Source organism: Oryctolagus cuniculus, chromosome 6 (genome assembly GCF_051225735.1).
Source record: "Oryctolagus cuniculus isolate XC-2025 breed Fujian yellow rabbit chromosome 6, ASM5122573v1, whole genome shotgun sequence".
In the NCBI taxonomy this organism is placed as follows: Eukaryota; Metazoa; Chordata; class Mammalia; order Lagomorpha; family Leporidae; genus Oryctolagus; species Oryctolagus cuniculus.
This window is the reverse complement of record NC_142872.1, coordinates 150422456-150443851: the sequence shown is the minus strand read 5'-3', so window position 1 is coordinate 150443851 and position 21396 is coordinate 150422456. Positions and strand designations below refer to the sequence as shown.

Sequence of the window (21396 nt, the reverse complement as noted above, 5' to 3'; positions counted from 1 at the left end):
GGCAGATGTATGTGGCTTCACCAGCATGAAAATTTCAGAATTACGGCGACATTCTTAGATAGAAGGTCAGGGTTATCCAGTGAACATTTGGAACAAGGATAGATAGAAGCTTTGAGACTTTGTCCCCATTGCTACTGTAACAGATTACCACACATTTAGTGTATTTTTTTTAAAGATTTTATTTATTTATTTGAGAGGTAGAGTTACAGACAGCGAGAGGGAGAGACAGAGAGAAAGGTCTTCCTTCCATTAGTTCACTCTCCAAATGGCCGCAATGGCTGGAGCTGCACCAATCCAAAGCCAGGAGCCAGGTGCTTTTTCCTTGCCTCCCATGTGGATGCGGGGACCCAAGGACTTGGGTCATCTTCTATTGCTTTCCCAGGCCATAGCAGAGAGCTGGATTGGAAGAGGAGCAGCCGGGACTAGAACCAGTGCCCATATGGAATGCCAGCACTGCAGGCGGATGATTAACCTACTGGTCATGGCGCTGGCCCCTAGTTTAGTTCCTTAAAACATGTTAATTCTTTGAGTTCTAGAGGCCCAGAACCCAAAGTGAGTCTCAAGAGGCTAAAATTAAAAGTGTCAGCAAGTTTCTGTCCTTTTGGAATCTCCAGGGCCGAATCTGTTCCTTACTTCTTCCAGCTTTTGACATTCCTTGGTTCCTGGCCACCTCATTAAATCTCTGCTTCAGATATCATATTATCTTCTTTCACATTGACCTTTTTGCTTTCCTCTTGTATGGACTTTTGTGATTATGTTTAGGGCCCACTTGAATAATCCAGGATAACCCTACCCACTCAAAATCCTTAATTTAATTACCCAAAGTCTCCAGACATAGCTAAACATCATGGTTGAGAGCCTTTGCTTTTTTTTTTTTTTTTTTAAAGATTTATTTATTTATTTGAAAGTCAGAGTTACACAGAGAGAGGAGAGGCAGAGAGAGAGGTCTTCCATCTGATGGTTCACTCCCCAGTTGGCTGGAATGGCCGGAGCTGTGCTGATCCGAAGCCAGGAGCCAGGAGCTTCTTCCGCGTCTCCCATGCGGGTATAGGGGCTCAAGTACTTGCGCCATCTTCTACTGCTTTCCCAGGCCATAGCAGAGTACTGGATCGGAAGTGGAGCAGCCGGGTCTCAACCAGCGCCCATATGGTATACCAGCACTTTAGGCCAGGGCATTAACCTGCTGTGCCATAGCATCAGCCCCAAGAGCCTTTACTTTATATAAAGTTATTTGTTTAGTTGCTCTGCCATATCTCTCCATTTCTTCTATCCTCCATTGGTACTTGCTATTATCAGTGCTTTTTTTTTTTTTTGCTTCTAGTTCAGTGTTTTATTTTATATACACTTGTCTCTGGAGAAGGACAGAAAGATAATTTCTTACCCACTCATCAATCTCCTTACCTCTGTATAAAATAAATTAACTTTATGTTAACTGTTTTCCTTGATTATGTTGTCTCTTCACTTCTAAGTTCTTTACTCAATTCTAAATATTAGAAACTTAGGAAATAAGTTAAACACTGCTATAGGTTAATTCATCAATAATTAATTAGGTGATTCCACCTCAATAGTTACTTATTTATTATTTATTATAGCCATTGGGATCATAATGACTTTGTGGATAGGAAAATTGAAATAATATAGTCATTAATTTATAGGGTCACCCACGGGTTATATAGAACCACAGATAATGATTGATCTTAAATATTGGGGATGACCTCATATGGAACTATTATTTGTGGAGTTTTTTTTTTTAAATAGAAATAACTTTGCATAGTCATATTCTGGTCTGTTTTCTTTTGGCATGTGTGAGCAGAAAATAATAGGAACAAATAGGGACTAACTCCCTGATTGCAGTTTTACTATAATCTTACTCAAGTCAGCTGAATTAATCAATGTAGTTTATTTAGGATTCTAGCCTTGTCTTTGACTCACAGGTGTATGTCTGCTTTAAGTTAATGAAAACATTCCCCCAAAACAAGTAGTTACGTGTTAAAATCACCTCACGTGATCTGGTTACTAAGCAGCTCTTGTAGATAAAATACATCTCAGGTTAGCTCTGAAACATTTACTTTGGTAGTTTTTGATGGTAATGTGTTTGAACATTTTGCATTTTTTCCTCTGCCTTTGTAAAAGTATAATTAGCACAACTTAGCTTCTACCAAACATCAGAGTCCTTATGTATTTTAATACAATAATTTTCTTTGGAGATCCTTCTGTTCGCAGACATTCTAGTCATTATATGTGGTGCTCCAGAACCCTATGCTCCCTTGGTTTGCATGCTTTTTAGGCTACATCATTGTGGTAGTGAGATGTGTTGGCCTTAGTCTGCCCCACTTCCTCCAGTGCTCTCAGATGCTTCTACTCTTATTTTTTTCATTCATTCTTTGTGGTTGTGGTAAACTGTTTTCTGCTGTGTAAGGAGGACTGTGTGTTGGCATTCTGTTCGAGTTTCTAATGTATCCTCTTCTGCTATTTGTCACTCTTCTATGGTGTTTTCAGTGTTCTTTTTATTTTCTCTCTTTTTTGAACATCACTTTCCTCTACTCTCCTCCTTCCTTTTCAGTAGGATTTAATCTTGGTAGACACTTAAAGGGCCACTACTCTTGTTTTTCCAGCAAACCAGTTGCATCTATAACGTTGTTATTGACCTTTGTCTCTTCAGGCTTTCACAGTGACAATATTTCTTGTATTTTGCTACCATATAGATTATTCCTGTTCAAAGGAAATTGCTTTGGGCACCTAAAAGATAGTTGATGGAGGCATTGCCACTTATGAATCTTAAGTTTTAGGGGAAATTTAAGTTAGAATGATATTCTTACTTGGTTTAGTTTATATTTTCTGTCTTCTGCATTTTAGAAAGCCAATAATAAGTTATTTTAGATTATTTAGTATACTGTGTTATTAAAAATATTTGTAGTTTTAAAATCAGCCAGGTATTAACACACCTTCTGAATTTCTACTGTATAATGGTTTTTATATTATAGAAGACATTACTGCCACCACTGCAGCTGCTAAGACTATCTGTACTACCATTACTTGGCACTTATTGAGTATTTGCTGTGTGCTAAACATAAGGGGCTGAGTTTTCATGTAATTGTTTTGTTTACTTCTCTAGGATGGAGATAGAATTATTTCTGTTTTATAGATTAGGAAACTGAGGTGAGAAGGGAAGAAGGAGGAAGAGGGAAGAGGAGGAGGGAGGTGGTGGCGCCCTGGTGGAGGAGCAGGAGCAGGAGCAGGAAGGGAATGGAGAGGAGTAGGCCCCTGGGTAGCATGGCGCTCCTGCTCCTCCAGGCGCTGCCCACCCCCTTGTCAGCCAGGGCTGAACCCCCGCAGGATAAGGAAGCCCGTGTGGGTACCAAAAACCTAAGCTACATCCGTGACAAGACACTGCTGTGGACAGTCTCAGTGCTGCAACTACTACCACCAGAACTCTGGTGGTTCTGGCTGGTGTGGACCATCTGCACCCTCCTGAGCTGCTGCTGTGTCTGCCACCACTGCCGAGCCAAGCACTGCCTGCAGGCCCAGCAGCGGCAACGTGAAATCATCCTGACTGCCTACCAGGAAGCCCACAACTACTCAGTGCTGCCATTTTATTTCAAGTTTTTGCCAAACTATCTACTACCTCCTTATGAGGAAGTGGTAAAGCGACCCTCCAACTCCCCCCACCTACCGTACCTTCCAGCTTCAGCAGCAGCAGCAGCTGCCTCCACGGTGTGGCCCTGCAGGTAGCAGCCCTGTAGGCACTGATCCCACCAGGAGCTCCCAAGGGGCACAGAGCAGCCCCTTGTCTGGGCCCAGCAGAAGCAGCACAAGACCTCCGAGCATTGCTGACCCTGAACCCTCTGACATGCCAGCTGACCAAGCAGCCCCCAAAGCCTCTCATGTGGAGCCCAGTGGCTCTGTGGCTGGTCTTGGGGAGCTGGACCCAGGGGCCCTCCTGGACAAGGACTCAGAATTGAAGGAGGAGCTGCTGAAAGATGACAGCTCTGAGCATGGTAGCGTGCGCCCCGATAGCAAAGACAAGACACCAGGCAGACACTGCTGCTTCACAGGTGACTCCGGCATCTAGGTGTGTGTGTAACCAGGGCCACCATGACGATGACCTCAAAGAGTTCAGCACACTCATTGATGATGCTCTGGATGGGCCCTCTGGACTTCTGTGACAATTGTCTTGTACGGCCTCCTGGCGATGAGAAGAAGTGCTCTGCCTGCCCTTTGAGGAGCAGGCTCAAGAGCCTGGGCATCCCCGCCTGCGGTGGCAGCCCACTTGCCTGCTGCAGAACATCGTCAATGGGCAGGACTCCCCCAACTCCCAGAGCAGCGGCTCCCCCAGCTAGAGCGAGCCCTGCCCAGAACCACAGTAGGGGAGAACCACAAAAGAAGCGTTAATGACTCTCCGAGAAAGTGGTACAGCCACTTTGGTGTTTTTTCTCTCTTTCTTCTCTCCTGCATTTTCCTACACTTTCAGGTACAGTTTGGGGTGTGGGTGCCTCACCTCACATGGAAGACTGAGAAACTGATTCTCTGATTTATTCCCACCCCATCCTCGTCTACCCCGTTTTCAAGTCAAATCTCAGCTACCTGTTTGGGTCAGAGAGATATGTGTTTTCAAAGCCCCCGAGGAAGGGAGCTGGGACTGTGCCCTGAGAAGATTCTTTTTATGCTCTAGTTTTACTTTAAGAGAACTTTGCTCTATCTAAATCGAGGCAAGGCAATCTGTCTTGGCGCTGGGTAAAGATGGAAGGTCACAGATGCCCCAGGATTGCCACCCATGGCTGTCAGCATCTACAGAGCTGGGATTGGATTAGTCCTGGGGGAGGCAAGTTGGGAGGGGCTTGTTCTCTCAAATCCTATGTGACATGATGGGTGCATTGTGGGGCATCCTCCGCGTTTTCTCCCCTGGGCCTTTGGCTAGCTGCAGATTAGTGTGCAAGATAATCCTGCCTGCTCTTCCTTTTTTTTTTTTTTTTTCTTTTAAAAACAAACAGAATCCAGCTGAAAACAAGAAGCCTACCAGTGGACAGGCCAGAATTATCTCCTAGGAGAAGGAAGTTTGTGGCTCTTTCCCAAGGTAGACTTCTGAGAGCCTGGCCACAGTAGAGCCAGGAGATCTTTTGTGCGCAGGCTTAGACTGGGGCTGTCTCTGGAAGCTCTGTGAGCATGAGGCCCTCGCCGTGGTGGACGTGCAGCTTCCGCATCTCTTTGGCTGTGCCCACAGGACCAGTGCCCTCCTCCATCCCAGGATGGGGTTGGCAGCCTTCGTGTCTCCCCATTCTTTGCAAGCAGACAGGCGAGGAAGCTGTGGGTGCTGCGAAAGGGCAGTCCCATTGCACACGGTATTTTCTCTTTGATTCTGAAAAGGGTTTTTTTTTGTTTGTTTTTTGTTTTCTTTTAAATTGACTACTTAAGAGAAATACCTTGGTTACCTGTGGTTTTCACTCCCTTGTCCCTGTTCCCTGCTTTGCGTGGGGTGATTCCTTTCTCTGTAGCCTTCCTAAAGAGTCTGAGTGGCGGGGGGGGGGGGAGGGGGGGGCAGGGAGGCAGGGTGAGGGCAGCCATCCAGGACCGCAGCATCCTTCTTACTGCTGCTTGGCTCCAGATGCCTGGTTGAACTTCGATAGTAAGCTGAGCAGAGACAGCAGACGGCCGAAACCAACATTCCCTGCGCAGCCGTGTTCATATGAAGAGTCTGGTTCTTTCCCCACTCTCAAAAGGTGATACTTAGTCTAAGCATTGATGTTATGGCAAGAAAGGAAACACACACACACACACACACATGAAAACAAATCCAAGGCCGTGATGTGAATGGACATCTGTTTGGATTCCACAAAACCAAAATCCATGTTGAACAAAATGAAGTCTGTACGCAGTGATTTTTGGATGATTGTGTGTCTGTCCGTTGTATGTGAGCCCCGAGCTTTGAATGGCAGCCATTCTGTTCACGTGAACCGCATGACTAGAGCAGACGTGGCCCTCTCAAGGTAATTTATGCATTTACTGAACACCTGTCTGACTGTGTAATCGGTGTATCCAGCAGCATTGTTGGCGGCAGCCCCCTGTGTTTGCCAGAGATTCTGTGCTAAGGGTAGAGGTTTTACTCTGCCCGTTACTGCAATTTGCACAGTTTGTTCCTTGGCCCCTCGGAGGCCTGTGTTCTGTTCCCTGTACATGGAAATGCGCTCTGAACCTGTCTGCTTTCCTCAGCCACTCCCAGCCCTCCAGCTCAGCGCCCGGGAAGTGTCCACAACCACATGGGACTGAAGGCAACAGTGTTGTTTCAGAGAGGCTCCTGATTGGACCTTCAGCAACAAGCTTGGGCTAGCGGTGGCCGGTGGCCCTGCCTAGAGTTGGCTCCACACTCACTTCCCTTAGCTGAGGCCCAGAAGGCGCGGCCGCAGCCCTCAGATGCCTTTCCTTCTGCCCTTTTTATGTTGAATCCCGAACAACTCACTGAAGTGTCTCAAAGGAGAACAAGTTTTAGCAAAATGAATCCTGCTTCAGTTAACTGATCTAATGGGAGAATTCCAACCTTCAAGAAGAGTGGGGATCTGGTTCCAGTGCCCCTACGCTAAAGACATGAGAAGAAAACTGCACCCAAGGAGGTGGGCTTGATTACTGAGTCCTAGCCTGGTGCCTGCCCTGGGAGGTCACACTACCTGGAGACAGTGGGATGGACATGGGGAACTGAAGGACAAGCTAGGGGGCCTGGGAGGCTGGAGTCCAGTTTTCTAGGTGAATGAAGAGAAAGGGGTTAGTGGAGGGTTCGGTGCTACAGTGGAGGAAGTTTGCCAACGCTAACACATTCCTGTGCAAGGCCCATCACCATTTGTCAGTTATTGTGAATTTGTGTATTTATTTATTTTTATTTTTTGACAGAGTGGACAGTGAGAGAGAGAGACAGAGAGAAAGGTCTTCCTTTGCCGTTGGTTCACCCTCCAATGGCCGCCACGGCTGGCGCGCTGCGGCCGGTGCACCATGCTGATCCAAAGGCAGGAGCCAGGTGCTTCTCCTGGTCTCCCATGGGGTGCAGGGCCCAAGCACTTGGGCCGTCCTCCACTGCATTCCCGGGCCACAGCAGATAGCTGGCCTGGAAGAGGGGCAACCGTGACAGAATCCGGCGCCCCGACTGGGACTAGAACCCGGTGTGCTGGCACCACTAGGTGGAGGATTAGCCTGTTGAGCCGCGGTGCCAGCCTGAATTTGTGTATTTTAAGCAGTAAGATTCAGCTGGTCAGACTTCTCTGGGCAGTCTCGGTGGTGCATTTCTTGTACTGTGATTGTTCTGAAGACAGAGTGACTCTAACCACTGTGAGAAGCCCAAATAAAAATCAACCCCCCCCCCAAAAAAAACAAAAAAAAAACAAAAAAAAAAAACCTGAGGTTAGGAGTAGTTTGCCCAAAGTCTTCCAACTTGTTTGTTGGAGTAGTTAATAACTTAGTTTTGTGTTCTTACTACTACTTTCTGGATACTCACACCTGGGATCCTTCAGACATGTTGGAGAAAAAAAGTACTTCGAATGCTCATTAAAAGTGAAATGGGGGCAGGCATTGTGGAGTACTGGGTTAAGCCACTGGTTTGGGTACCCACATCTCATATTGGAGTGCTGGTTCATTGAGTTTCAGCTCTTCCACTCCTGATCCAGCTTCTTGCCTAATGTACTTGGAAAGGTAGCAGATGATGGCCCAAGTACCTGGATCCCTGCCACCGTGTGGAAAACGTGGATGGAATTCTGGCTCCGGGCTTTGGCATGGTCCAGCCCCAGCTGTTTCAGACATTTGGAGAAATGATCTAGCAGGTAGAAGCTGTGTGTGTGTGTGTGTGTGTGTGTGTGTGTCTCATTTTGCCTTTCAAATAAATAAATAAGTAAATAAAAATCTTTCAAAAAATGTCAAACGTGCTGCTAACACGTTTCTCTTCTTTATGTTTGTACAATATACAACATTCAGAAGTAAGTATGGCATTGTTACTTTGAAAATAAGGGAAATCCATGTGCAAAAAATTAGTGTATTGTGTGAAAAGTTTGGAAAAATAATAGCAAACTAATTTTTGGAACTTGTAACTGTCGTAAATCTCTAACCTTTAACCTTTTTATTTTTCTCAAAGTAATAAGGTTTTATTGGGAATAGGGCAGTTGTCAGAATGGAAGGGACGATGGAGAATGCGCAGTCACTTGGACTGGAGAGAGCGAGGTTACATGGTTAAGTGGAGAGATTACACCTGGGCAGGCCAGTGCTTGGCTCGGCAGAGAGCTGAGCACACAGGCTTTGTTTAGACTCCCAGTTTTTAAGGGCTGTCTCTTTACCCCCTCCCCCTTCTCCTTTAGGATAAAGGGTTTTGTAGAGAGTAAATGAGTGGATTCCTCCCCAGGTTTGTTGACACCAGCAGAGCCAGGCAGAGGGGCTCTGTGAAGGTTTTATTGCCCCGTGTTATCAGGTAACCTGTTTGGTCCTGAGGAGAGAATTCTCCTGGGAGCTTTCCTTGGGTGATGGGCTGGGACCACCTGGAAGGTTCTCTGGGTCTGGACAGGACTTTGATGTGCAAAATCCTGGGCTTCTAGAGCTTCAGTGGTAGGTGCTGGTTTCTTCAGGCCCTTCTCACATACACATAGGCAAATTTTTAACTTCCTACCTAACATTCCCCCCTCCCCCACCAAGAGAATACCCATTATCTTATGGGGATACATGGCCGAAGGTCCATTTTCTGTAGCTACTTTGGAAGCTGACAAATGGTCATCGGGGTGGATATGGGTGTTTTTCTCTTGCTATCTGTCTATGGTGTATGAGAGTGGCCTTAGGAAGCATGGTTCTGCTTGGTCCAGAGGGCTGGTCATCTTGTCTGATGAGGTAGGAGTGGCCTCAGGAAGCATGGTTCTGCTTGGTCCAGAGGGCTTGTCATCTTGTCTGATGAGGTAGGCTGGCAGCCCTGTCTTAGAAGCACCTGGAGCCGAATGGCTTGTCTTCTGTTAGAGACAGAGCAAACAAGAACATCAAAGCACAGTAGTCTACAGAGAAGCAGAAAGAATGTGGATGCTATAGAGATGCAATGACCAGGATTTCCATGACCACATGTGATGTTGGGCTGGATATTTTAGCCTTGTCTGACCTGGTCCTGGAGTTGTCTGGCCTTGTCCAAGAAAGCATGAACACGATTTTGTACTCATTTAGTTTGACCCTAGTTTGAGGCATTTTCTTGGGCAGCAGGTAGCCAGTCTAGGGCCTGCCTGTTTTGAAGGACTGAATTAGCAATCCCTTTGTGAGAGCCTTAGTCATGGCAGCTTTTCAGTGGATGAAAGCTGTGCTTTGTTTGTTTTTCCCCGAAGGAGGGAGTCTGCTTTGGCTCCCTGTTGAGAGCCTGATTTAGGAACTGTGCTATTTCCCTGTATCTAGGAGTCTGTAACCTGTTAGGGAAATGCTGGGACTGCCTGAGGTTTGCAGAAGTAGGAATTTGCTGCATGGCAAACCTGGGCTGGTTTTCTCTCCCTAGAGGTGAGGATAAGGGTTAAATAATTAACTCTAGTGAACCAGCTATGCTCCCCCCTCCCTATGCCGAGTAGCTATGTTTTGCTAGGAAGTTAAGCTAATGTATAAACAAGGCCAGAGTCTCAGGATGGGAAAGGAAACAGACTAATACACCATTTACATTTAACCATCTATATTTTGGATGATTTTGCACCCCCCTCAAGAGATAAGTCCTTTAAATCCTTGGTGTGGACTTGTCCAAATAGGTACAGGACTATCTAAGCTGTTTCTCTAAGCCCTGTTTTTAGGAACTGGCAGGAAGGGCTTTTTATTTATTTATTTTTTTAAAGATAAATATATTTATTTGGAAGTCAGAGTTACACAGAGAGAGGAGAGGCAGAGAGAAAGAAGTCTTCCATTTGCTGGTTCACTCCCCTATTGGCTGCAAAGGCCGGAGCTGCACCGATCCGAAGCTAGGAGCCAGGAGCTTCTTCTGGGTCTCCCACGTGGGTGCAGGGGCCCGAGGACTTGGACCCTCTTCTAATGCTATTCCAGGCCATAGCAGAGAGCTGGATCGGAAATGGAGCAGCCGGGTCTTGAACTGGCGCCCATGTGGGATGTGGGCGCTTCAGGCCAGGGGGTTAACTTGCTGCACCACAGCTCCAGCAGGGAGGGCTTTTTAAGTTTAATAATATTTGGATAGGCTTTAAGGTCTGGCCAGGTATGTGTGAGGCCCAGACCTATCCATGGGGTGCTGGAAGAGAAGGGAGATGTGAAGCTCCTTAAAGGAGGCACCCCGTTGACTCCCATTAAATGGTTGGACTAGTAGGAGAGCTGAATAGGAGGCTAGTACAAATAGGCAACTTAAATTTCACTGACCATAGGCCATCCCCTCAATAGCAGTGGTTAGAGTTGGAAGCTGGGCAGAGGCTGGGAAGAACCAAAGGGTTTTTAGCTTAGGGCCATAGGGTCTGCAGTTCTGGACCAGGAATCCTTCAACACCCAGGGCAGTTCTGTTTCCAGTTCCCTTTACTCTTAATTTTCTTTTGAGGTTTTGAATGAGTATAAAAAAAAGATCTGGCATTTAGTCCATAAGAAAACTTTTTGAACTTTGATTTCATTTGTAGCTTCTTAGATATTGGGTGCTTGATGCAACTATGCAGATAACCAATAGTTAATATGGACTGTGGAGGTTAGAATAAGATTTAAGTTTGGGAATCCTACTCAGGTTGGTAGTAACAAAGGCCAGCCAGGGTAAGTAGAGTGAAAGAATATCCTAGCAGTTAATTCTGAAAAGAAACAGTGTTTATTATAGTGGGATAGGAAGAAGAACCAGAACTAGTTGAAGAAGAGCGTCCAAAGAGAGAGGAAAAATAACCAGAATGATGTATTCCAGAAGCTAAGTAAAGAAGGACACTTGAAGAAAAGAGGGAATGACTTGATGCTTTAGATAGGTCAAGTAAGAGGAATACTTGGAGTGGGTTCATTAGATTTAATAAGATTGATGTCTTTGCTGGAAGCAATTTTATGATCACTGTGTGGGAGAGAAGCCAGATTATAGTTCAATGAGAAGGGAGGATCAGTATAGGATTCTAGTCTCAAGAGGGAAATTGGATATATGGTATTAGGGTTAGGATTAGGATTAGGGCTGGGTACTAGTTTGATTTTATCTGAGATTCTCTCTATACTTAGGTCAGAAGAATGAACTTATTTTAAGTGTATGTTACTGGTATACTCTTTTTTTCCCCTTACAGATGATCTTGTGTATAATTCCAGTTCATCAGAGGCATTATTCTTATACTGTATGAATTCAGATTTCTAGTTTTTCTTAACTTTCTCTTAACTTTTTTCCATTCTGATCCCCATCGTGTTTATAAAGTAGAGAATGACATTCTTCTTGTTTCATACTTTGGAAATATGATTGTATAGCTAGATACTATTCGAACATCTTTCCTGTAGCCAGCAATAATATCCATCATGTAGGCACATATATAAGAGGATGGTCTCTTTACATTTCTATAATGTCAGATATCTCATTATGTGGTTCAGCATGTTTTGAGGAAACCTAAAAGTGACCAAAAAAATTTCTGTATCAAAGCATCATTTTCTTTTTTTCCTCAAAAATTTATTTGTTTATCTCAAAGTCAGAGTTAGAGGGAGAGACAGAGCAAGAGAGATGTTCCATCTACTGGTTCACTACTCAGTTGGCCACAAGGGCCAGAGCTGGGTCAGGCCAAAGTCAGGAGCCAGGAGCTTCATCTGGGTCTCCCATGTGGGTTGCAAGGGCCCAAACACTTGGCTTATCTTCCAGTGCTTTTCCCAGGCCACTGGCAGAAGGCTGAATTGGAAGTGGAGCAGCCAAGATATGAACCAGGACCTAGTTGGGATGCTAGCATTGCAGGTGGCAGCTTTACCCATTGTGCCCCAATGCAGGCCCCAAGCATCATTTTCATTTTCACAGGTGAATAAATTATACCACTTTTTTTTTTTTTAATAGCAGCATTGTATAGAAAATGTGCAGGCCATTTAGCATGTTAGATCTTTTCATGGTAAGAAGGTTATAGATGCAATGGAACTTTCTCTCTTTCTTTTCTTTTCTTTTCTTTTCTTTTCTTTTCTTTTCTTTTCTTTTCTTTTCTTTTCTTTTCTTTTCTTTTCTTTTCTTTTCTTTTCTTTTCTTTCTTTCACAGGCAGAGTGGACAGTGAGAGAGAAAGACAGAGAAAAAGGTCTTCCTTTTCCGTTGGTTCACCCCACAATGGCCGCTGCGGCTGGCAAGCTGTGGCCAGCGCACACTGATCCGAAGCCAGGAGCCAGGTGCTTCCTCCTGGTCTCCCATGCGGGTATAGGGCCCAAGCACTTGGGCCATCCTCCACTGCACTCCCAGGCCACAGCAGAGAGCTAGATTGGAAGAAGAGCAACCAGGACAGAATCCGGCGCCCCGACTGGGACTAGAACCCGGGGTGCCGGCACTGCAGGCAGAGGATTAACCTATTGAGCTGTGGCACCGGCCTGCACTATCTTTCAAATATGTAAATAAACATGCAAAGTCTAGTTTGTGTTCAGATGAATTATCAGCCATCTTTTGTTTTACTTTTTCTGAAGTTTCATCAAGCAAGTGATTTGAAATTTCATTTTTCAAATGAAAGCACCTGAAATCATGATCATTGGTAGGGTCAGACAGAATCACTTTTAGACTGAAGGGACCAACACATTTATTATAAAACTTCCACCTCTTGTTTAGTTACTGAATATTTAGTTGTAACCACTGAATCAGGAAATGTACATGTATTCAGATTGGTGGCACAATCAATGAAAGAATCCAGTAATGTATATTTGATTATGTAGTATATGTAGGATGATTTAGTGACCACTGTTTGACCATTGATATTGTTGGGGCTCTGAAGAGGGAACCCTCAAACTGGTGCTTTAACATGTCAAGAGACTGTAGAAGCTGCCTTAAACTCAAATGGCTTCTCACCTTGTCTTATTTCTCCCTATTAAGCATGGGGAGAGAATCTTTGGAATCCCTTTATCTGACAGAGAAAACTTCTTCCAAAAGACTCCTTCCCTAGGAGACTCATTCAATAACCAGAAAAGTCACTGTTTTACCTTCTGTTTTAAAGCTCTCCTAGTCAGGCTCACATCTGTATTGTCATTATTCTCATTTTCATTGTCTAAACTGGTAGAAAACATTGTTGTAATATTCACAATGTTAAAAAATAAAGTAATACTATCTTAATACAAAACAAGTTAGTCCATAACGAAAGGCAGAGATGGATTGTTACTGTTTGTAACTATAATGCACTTAAGTTGTACACTTAAGTGACATCACTGGAACTGCTTTAGCAGTGAGTGATCTGTAATGTGACCTGCAAATCATGGTTGCCAACACAAATGTTCAAAGAAAGAAAAATCAGTGATACCATCCAAGGAAGGGAGATAATTTGTGCCAGATCCATTTAATACTAAAACAGTATTGATTTCAGCCCTTATTTGGGGGACATTGTGTGGGTTTTATACTTGTCCTTTGACCTTCTGCACCCAGCACTTATAAAGGAACTTTTTGTATCCCAGGGAGAGGTTTCCTGGGATGTTGATCTCCAGTGCTAACACTGAAATGGTCCTGGCAAACTTTATGGTTGGTCGCCTCACCTACGTTAGTGACAGTACTTATGCTTTTCTTCTCACAAATCGTGGCCGTGTCTTTTAAGAGAGGTTGGGAAGAGAACCCAGGTAGAGTTTCAAGTCCTCCCTGTGAAATGGCTGTTTCCCTCCTCCAAGTCTCCACCACAACGGATACTTTCTTAGGGCTCCTTCATCTTTTTGTGTGTGTGTCTTGTGATTTGTGGAGAAAGAACCTGCAAGAAGGTGCAGACTCCCCTGGTTTATGCATATTCCTGTGGTTTCATCCTGTGTCCCCTGCTTTCCCTGGGCCTTCACTTTTTGATTTAGGGCCATTTCTTTGCTCTGTGACTTTGCCTTATGAATTCGAAGTAAGTCATAATGTTGAATTTTGTTTGACTTTGTTTATTCAAGGATGGGAAAAGCTCCTTGTATCTATCTATATTCCTCGGTGGGAAGTAGAACTGTGCTTTGTAGAATTTAATGTTTATACATCATCTGACAGTTTATCAAAATGCAAATTCTGCTTTCCTAGGTTAGAGGCAGGGCCTGAATTTATACTTTCAACATGTTTCCAGGAATTTCAATACTATAGGACCAGAGATCTTTTTTTTTTTTAAAGATTTATTTTATTTACTTGAATGACAGAGTGACAGAGAGAGAGGGAGAGGGAAAGAACTAAGAAGAGATCTTCCAACTGCTGAATCACTTCCCAAATGGCTGCAAAGGTTGGGGCTGGGGCTGGGGCTAGGGCTGGGCCAGGCCAAAGCCAGGAGCTTGAAACTCTATCCAGGTTTCCCATGTGGGTGTTAGGGTCCGCTGCTTTCCCAGGTGTGTTAGCAGGGAGCTAGATTGGAATCAGAGTGGTTGAGATCTGGCACTCTGATATGGGATGCCTGCGTTGTGGGCACTGCTGCACCACAATGCTGCCACCTCAGGGACCATTTTTTGAGTAGCAGGTTTATAGAAGGTATTTTTTTTTTTTTTTATGGGAAAGAGTTGAAGTAACAGGAATAAACTCAGTAATGCTTGAGTTGTGAAAAGAAACAGGCAAAGTACATGTGACAGTAATAATGTGAGATCTGGTACATTTTGTGAACTAGCAGAATCTTATAGGAAATTGTATAGGAAAAAACATTGTCTTAGAGTTTTTTTCCTATTCAAAGGGGCTTCTTAAAAACACTAGAAAAATGGTGAATTGTTAGCACTGATTAAAACTATACAGTTTCAATCAACAACAGATCCCATAATGGTAGTTCCATCAGATTGTGTTGCCTAGGAATGCCATATTGATTTAGTTTGTGTTCAGTGTATTTCGTGATGTTCTCATGATGACAAAATCACCTAAAGATGCCTTTCTCAGAATGTATCCTTATTGTTCAGCAATGCATGACTTTATTCTTTTTTTGCCCATCTTCTTTTCACTTCCTGTTATTACCTAGACTATACTGTCCACTGCTTAGTCTCATTTCTTCCATGAGCCATGCCCCTCATCATCTGCTTTTCTTCATGCTGTTCTTTTCCTGTGCTTTTTCCACTTAATTTTTTATTAGTTTTAAAATTTTGAGACAATATCAAATTTAAAGAAAAGTTTGTGGTACATTAATGAGTTTTTTAATCTCCTGAATCATTAGAGAATAAGTTTCTGATGATACCCTATTATCCCTGTCACAGGTTCAGCTCCTTGAAAAGCAGTCTCTGAAACAAGACTTGAATTAAAAAAAAATTAAAATTGTTTAAGAGGTAGAGTTATAGACAATGAGAGGGAGAGACAGAGAGAAAGGTCTTCCTTCAATGGTTCATTCCCCAAATGGCCACAACGGCTGGAGCTGCGCAAATCTGAAGCCAGGAGACAGGTGCTTCTTCCTGGTCTCCCACGTGGGTGCAGGGGCCCAAGCACTTGGGCCATCCTCTACTGCTATCCTAGTCCATAGCAGAGAGCTGGATTGGAAGAGGAGCAGCCGGGACTAGAACCAGTGCCCACATGGTATGCCAGCGCCGCAGGCGGAGGATTAACCTACTGCACCATAGTGCCGGCCCCTATTTTTAAACATAAGATTTAATTACTGAATTCATCGTAGATTAACGAACCTTTGGCTGATTTTTGAATGATGGTAAAACTCAAGTACTTTAAGAGGAAAAATTTAATGTCTAAGGAAAAGAGTCATATTCCCTTTATTTTCCATTAATTTGCATCTGTGGAAAAATAATATATGTCAAGGTCTAATGCCCTATTTTTCTGAATGTATGGACATTTCACTAAAATGATTTATTATTTTTAGTATTATAAGTAGTCCCTGCTTTCCTTGGATTCCAAATGTATGAGTTGTAGAATTATTTTATTTAAATGACACCTGTTCCGAACAACAAAGTTCAAATTTCATTTACCACAGTATAGTTGAGTAATTGCACGAAGTATAGATTTTGCTTTGCTACTAGCCTCACAGTCCGTAAATCCTTATGTAAGAGCAGATGTGCATCATGATCGTGACCAATCATATCACTTGTTTCATAGTCTGTTAATAATTGGTTGCTGTTGTTCAGTTTACACACAGACAGGGAAGTGTGTAGTTTTTTTTTTTTTTAAGATTTATTTATTTACTTGAAAGAGTTAGAGAGAGAGAGAGAGAGAGAGAGAGAGAGAGAGGTCTTCCATCCTCTGGTTCACTCCCTGGTTGACTGCAGCAGAGAGAGAGAGAGAGAGAGAGAGAGAGAGAGGTCTTCCATTCTCTGGTTCACTCCCCAGTTGACTGCAGCAGCCAGAGCTGTGCCAATCTGAAGCAGGAGCCAGGAGCTTCTTCCGGGTCTCCCACATGGGTGCAGGGGCCCAAGGCTTTTGGCCATCATCTGCTGATTTCCCAGGCCATAGCAAAGAGTTGAATCAGAAGTGGAGCAGCTTGGTCTTGAACCGGCACCCATATGGGATGCTGGCAGTGCAGGCAGCGGCTTTATCCGCTACACCACAGCACCGGCCCCTGTTGTTGAGTTTAGTCCCTGTCTCTTAGTGATAAACCTATGTGGCTTCTTAAAAAAATGGATAAGCAAAAGAGAACTGACCAAAAAAAAAAAAAAAAAAAAGAAAGTAAAGCAAAAAATGAAAAGTGATAATACTGTAGTGAATTTCAATCAAGTGTAAATGGAATACAGAAGAAATATTTGACCGTGGGAATGTTTGACACTGCTGTTGAATTGCTGCCATTTAAGACTCCATATATGCAGACAGAGGTGCTCAGGGAAGGTGAGCTTGTGGACATAAACAAGGAAAGTGAGCAGTTGTGATGAAAAGATGATATTCCAGAAGAAGTGACCCTGGCAAAAAAAAAAAACCCTCTCTTTATTAAAGGAACTCTTAGATATTTCATAACATTGAAAATGCAAAGAATGAAATGTTATAAGGTAATTCAGTCTTACAAAGGAATCTGGCAATTACCAAGGATAGGAAAGGTGCATGCTCCATATTTTAAGTGTGAAGCTGAGAAGTCATAGAAGAGGACTAGTACTTTTAAAGGTACTTTTGTTAAGATTCTTAAAGGAAATAAAACACTTTATCAATGTTTCTGTTTCAGATTACAGCATACTAAGTTAACATTGGTTTCACTGTTTTCAGAATTTCCCTTTACATTTATATATGCTAGTAAAAATTGTTTTGACAAACAATTTTTAAAGGTCATAGAACAATTGCATTTTCTCCCATTGGGTATTAAAATGACTTTGTGCAGTTAAGCTTGCCTTGTTAGTTTTACAGCCCCACACCACTGTACAAAGCAAGGACTTAGTAATAAGTGGTATTTCAAAACTTTATATATGCATTTATTTATACATATTTTGCTTTTAAAATATTTTTTAGCATGCAGATATCCCAAACCTGAGATTGTTATTGTGAAACATGCAGAAGAATTATCATCAGCAGAGACCCCTGATAGTTTTGGTATAGTATAATCTTAAGGTGTTGATTGTTTGTCAGTGGCCGAGCATCTGTTTGACAGAATTTACTGCTTATTTGAGTTGGAATGCTTTTTACAATTGTATTTACATTTGAGTTTTTAACTCTCTACAGAATGTTTATTATGTAATCCTAGACTTTGTGGATATTATGGAGTAAATTGCATGCTTAATTTACTGAAGCATTAAATTTATGACCTTATGAAAAGGCAGAATCATTTATATTTAATTCTATTTAGGTAATATAATTTAAAAATCATGAAACAATAAGAGGAAGTGAAGCATAATAAGCAGCAAATGCTATGAATTTTTTAAGGATAATTGAGTAGGAGTAAAGGACCATGTTCAGGGAAACTTTAGAATGTTGCAAAGAGAAACTATGTTTAAGTAAGGAAAGTTTGTAAAACAGTTAATATTTTGAAAATATATTCTTAAATAGTTTGAAAGCCTTCTATTAGTTTATTTTAAGGTCATTCATAATTTTTTTGTTAGTTTCAGTGGCCATATGGCTGAATACATAACAAGTTGCATGGCACATGATAGTGGTGGAATGGTGTATGTGTGTGTGTATGAAAGAGATATAAAGATTAAAATAAATATCTCATTTATTTCAGGTTAGTATTTAATTTAGATACATGGTCTAAGAGAATAATGTATGAAAAAGAATTTGAAATATTTTATGGACCAATTGAGATTTTGTAAGGATAAAGGTCAAATACCACTGAGACTGTACAAGTATGTGGTGTCAAGGGCAAAAATCAAGCTATAAGAAATTCAGAGAAATGTAGAAGTATAGTATGTGTGCACACATATACACATTAAACATATTAGTACATTATCTGTAAAAATTTTCCAGTATGTCCTTCTTTGTCAGTTCTAATGTAATTTTTTAAAAAGGATTTATTTTATTTATTTGAAAGACAAAATTACAGAGAGAGGTAGAGACAGAGAGAGATATTCCAACTGCTGGTTCACTGACCAAATGGCCTCAACAGCCAGAGCTGAGCTGATCTGAGGCCGGGAGCCAGAAGCTTCTTCCAGGTCTCCCACATGGGTGCAGGGGCCCAAGAACTTGAGCCATGCTCCTCTGCTTTCCCAGGAACATTAGCAAGGAGCTGGATTGGAAGTGTAGCAACCAAAACTTGAACCGGCATCCATTTGGGAAGCTAGCATTGCAGACCAGGGCTTTAGGCTGCTGTGCCACAGTGCTGACCCCTTTAATGTAATTTTTCTTTATTTTTTTTTATTTTTTTTATTTTTTTATTTTTATTTTTTTGACAGGCAGAGTGGACAGTGAGAGAGAGAGACAGAGAGAAAGGTCTTCCTTTGCCGTTGGTTCACCCTCCAATGGCCGCCGCGGCCGGCGCGCTGCGGCCGGCGCACCGCGCTGATCCGGTGGCAGGAGCCAGGAGCCAGGTGCTTTTCCTGGTCTCCCATGGGGTGCAGGGCCCAAGCACTTGGGCCATCCTCCACTGCACTCCCTGGCCACAGCAGAGAGCTGGCCTGGAAGAGGGGCAACCGGGACAGAATCCGGCGCCCCGACCGGGACTAGAACCCGGTGTGCCGGCGCCGCTAGGCGGAGGATTAGCCTGGTGAGCCGCGGCGCCGGCCCATAATGTAATTTTAAAATTAAAAATTTAAATCTAAATTGGCAAGTAGAAGTTAAACATTTAGTACAAATGTCATTTGATAAATAAAGTTTAAATTGTAAGTTATTCAGCAGATTGTTAAGGTAGTCCTCATTTTAAGATTAAAAGATGACAGATAATATCTCTAGGAGGTAAGAAGTTGCTGAACGATAACTAAAATAGTAGTAGGACCTGTTAGTGTTCACCTTTTGAGACTCAGTCTTTAGTTTTATCCCTACTTCCTATAGTGTGTATCTTCGTGAATGTTTTGGCAGTGCCTCTCTTTTTTTTAATAATAATATGCAATAAGGAAGAAGTAATCAGAATCTTAGAACTTGAAGGGATTGCAGAGACCTAAACCCCTCATTTTGTATAACAAGAAACTGAGATCTAGAGGGTTTATTACATGTTGGAGATTTAGTTTTTACTAGTTATGTATCAAGTCCTTTGGATTTTTGGTCAGTGCTGTTTTCACTGTATAAATAAATTTCCACAGTGGAGATTAGTCTTATACTATAGGTCAAAAGAAATCAGGTAATACTCCCATTCAAAAAATGTTTTATCTGATAACTGTGATGAATCACTTGATTTCTTCTAATTTGATGGATTTTAAAAAGTGATGTATCTGAGGGAGAGAAAAGACTATTTGGAAAGGATATTAGTGTTTTAATTAGTTATAATTTTACTTCAGTCTAAAATATGTGTAACCAATGTTTTAATGATATTTCACATATTTGTGTGATTGAGTCTTAGTTATTCTCTGTTTTTCTATTTAGAATTTATTAAGTAAAAGAGAAGTAGATGAGAAACTGTGGGTTCTGGACCCAGCTGTGTATCACCGAGTAAATCACTATATCTCTGGCTGTATCTTCAAAGTAGACAATCAAGTTAGTGTTTCTCAGTGGCCATGTTACTGCTATTTGGGCTGGAAAACTCTTCTTTATGAAGGGATTCTCATGTGTTATAGAAAGTTTAGAATCCCTAATACTAGTAGCATTGCCAGTCATTATCATATCTAAAGTAGCCCTGCATTTCCAATGTTCTTCTATGGGGAGGTAGCACCCAAGTTGAGAAAAACTGGCAGGCGCTTTCTAAGAATCCTTTCAACTCTGATGTTCATTGGAACAATTCATATGTGGAAACTGGTTGAAAGGGAAAAAGATAATGCATCAACTGAGCAATCTCTGTTTCTAAATGGTAAACAGTTTTATTTAAAAATGAATGTTTTCTGGGGATTTGTGTAGCTGCACTCATAGATAGATCTACATTTTGTAATTTTTTTTCTAGCTCACTTTAAGTTTCTATCTATAATACTATACATAGTTGTTATGATTTTTTTAAAAAGATTTATTTATTTATTTGAAGGTCAGAGTTACACAGAAAGAGAGGGAGAGGGGGAGGGGGGGAGAGAGAGAGAAAGAAAGAGAGAAAGAAAGAGAGAGAGAGAGAGTCTTCCATCCGCTGGTTTACTCCCCAGATGACCATAACGGTTGGAGCTATGCCAATCTGAAGCCAGGAGCCAGGAGCTTCTTCTGGATCTCCCATCTGGGTGCAGGGGCCCAAGGACTTGGGCCATCTTCTACTGCTTTCCCAGGCCACAGCAGAGAGCTGGATCGGAAGTGGAGCAGCTGGGATAGGAACTGGCGCCCATATGGAATGCATGGCAGGTGGCGGCTTTACCCACTATGCCACAGTGCCAGCCCCAGTTGTATGATCTTTTAAACTGAGAGTGTTATAGTACTAGATGTCTAATAAAAGTTATAAGATCTGACCATTTTTAAAAAATTATACTGCTGTTTTAATATCTTAACCCTAACTTAAGGAATATCATTATATGTAGTAATTATTTTCATGTCTATAATACATAGGCATAAAGGAAGGAAAGGAATGGAATCGCTGTGTTAAGTAGTATATATAATTGTACCAAGTACACAAATTAGACATGTGAAGCACAACTATCCCCTCACAGCCAAAAACACAAAAACAGAAAAACAAATCCACACCATGAGATGAAAGATGCAATCAAATTCATTTCCTTTAGTATTTCCTATTACTTAAGCCAGAGAAACAATGGGTAAGTGCATTAATATGGATGATTAATTGAACACTGTGGTTTTCCTCATCATTTCTCCTGGCCAGCTCTTGTTCTCAGTTGTTAGGCTACTGGCCTGTACCAGCCCAGGGATCCATTAGTTACCAGTGTAGGTTACAGCAAACCCAGGTTGCATAAGTTCCCTAGAA

General features: G+C 42.4%; 1 protein-coding gene and 1 pseudogene across 7 annotated transcripts in view; both read left to right on the top strand.

The window, feature by feature from the left end:
* TMEM65 (transmembrane protein 65) overlaps positions 1 to 21396 on the top strand; it is a 121139-nt gene that overhangs the window by 9770 nt on the left and 89973 nt on the right. Inside the window, exon 2 of one of the 6 annotated variants that reach the window (XM_051844811.3) lies at positions 17433 to 17513. The exons of the other annotated variants lie outside the window; for them this stretch is intronic. Coding sequence (XP_051700771.1) covers positions 17433 to 17513 — 81 coding nt within the window. The remainder of the gene's footprint in view (positions 1 to 17432; positions 17514 to 21396) is intronic. 6 annotated transcript variants of the gene reach the window in all.
* Positions 3190 to 17316, top strand: LOC127490762 (WW domain binding protein 1-like pseudogene; annotated as a pseudogene). The gene has a single exon (XR_016236587.1). The product of XR_016236587.1 is annotated as a WW domain binding protein 1-like pseudogene (transcript).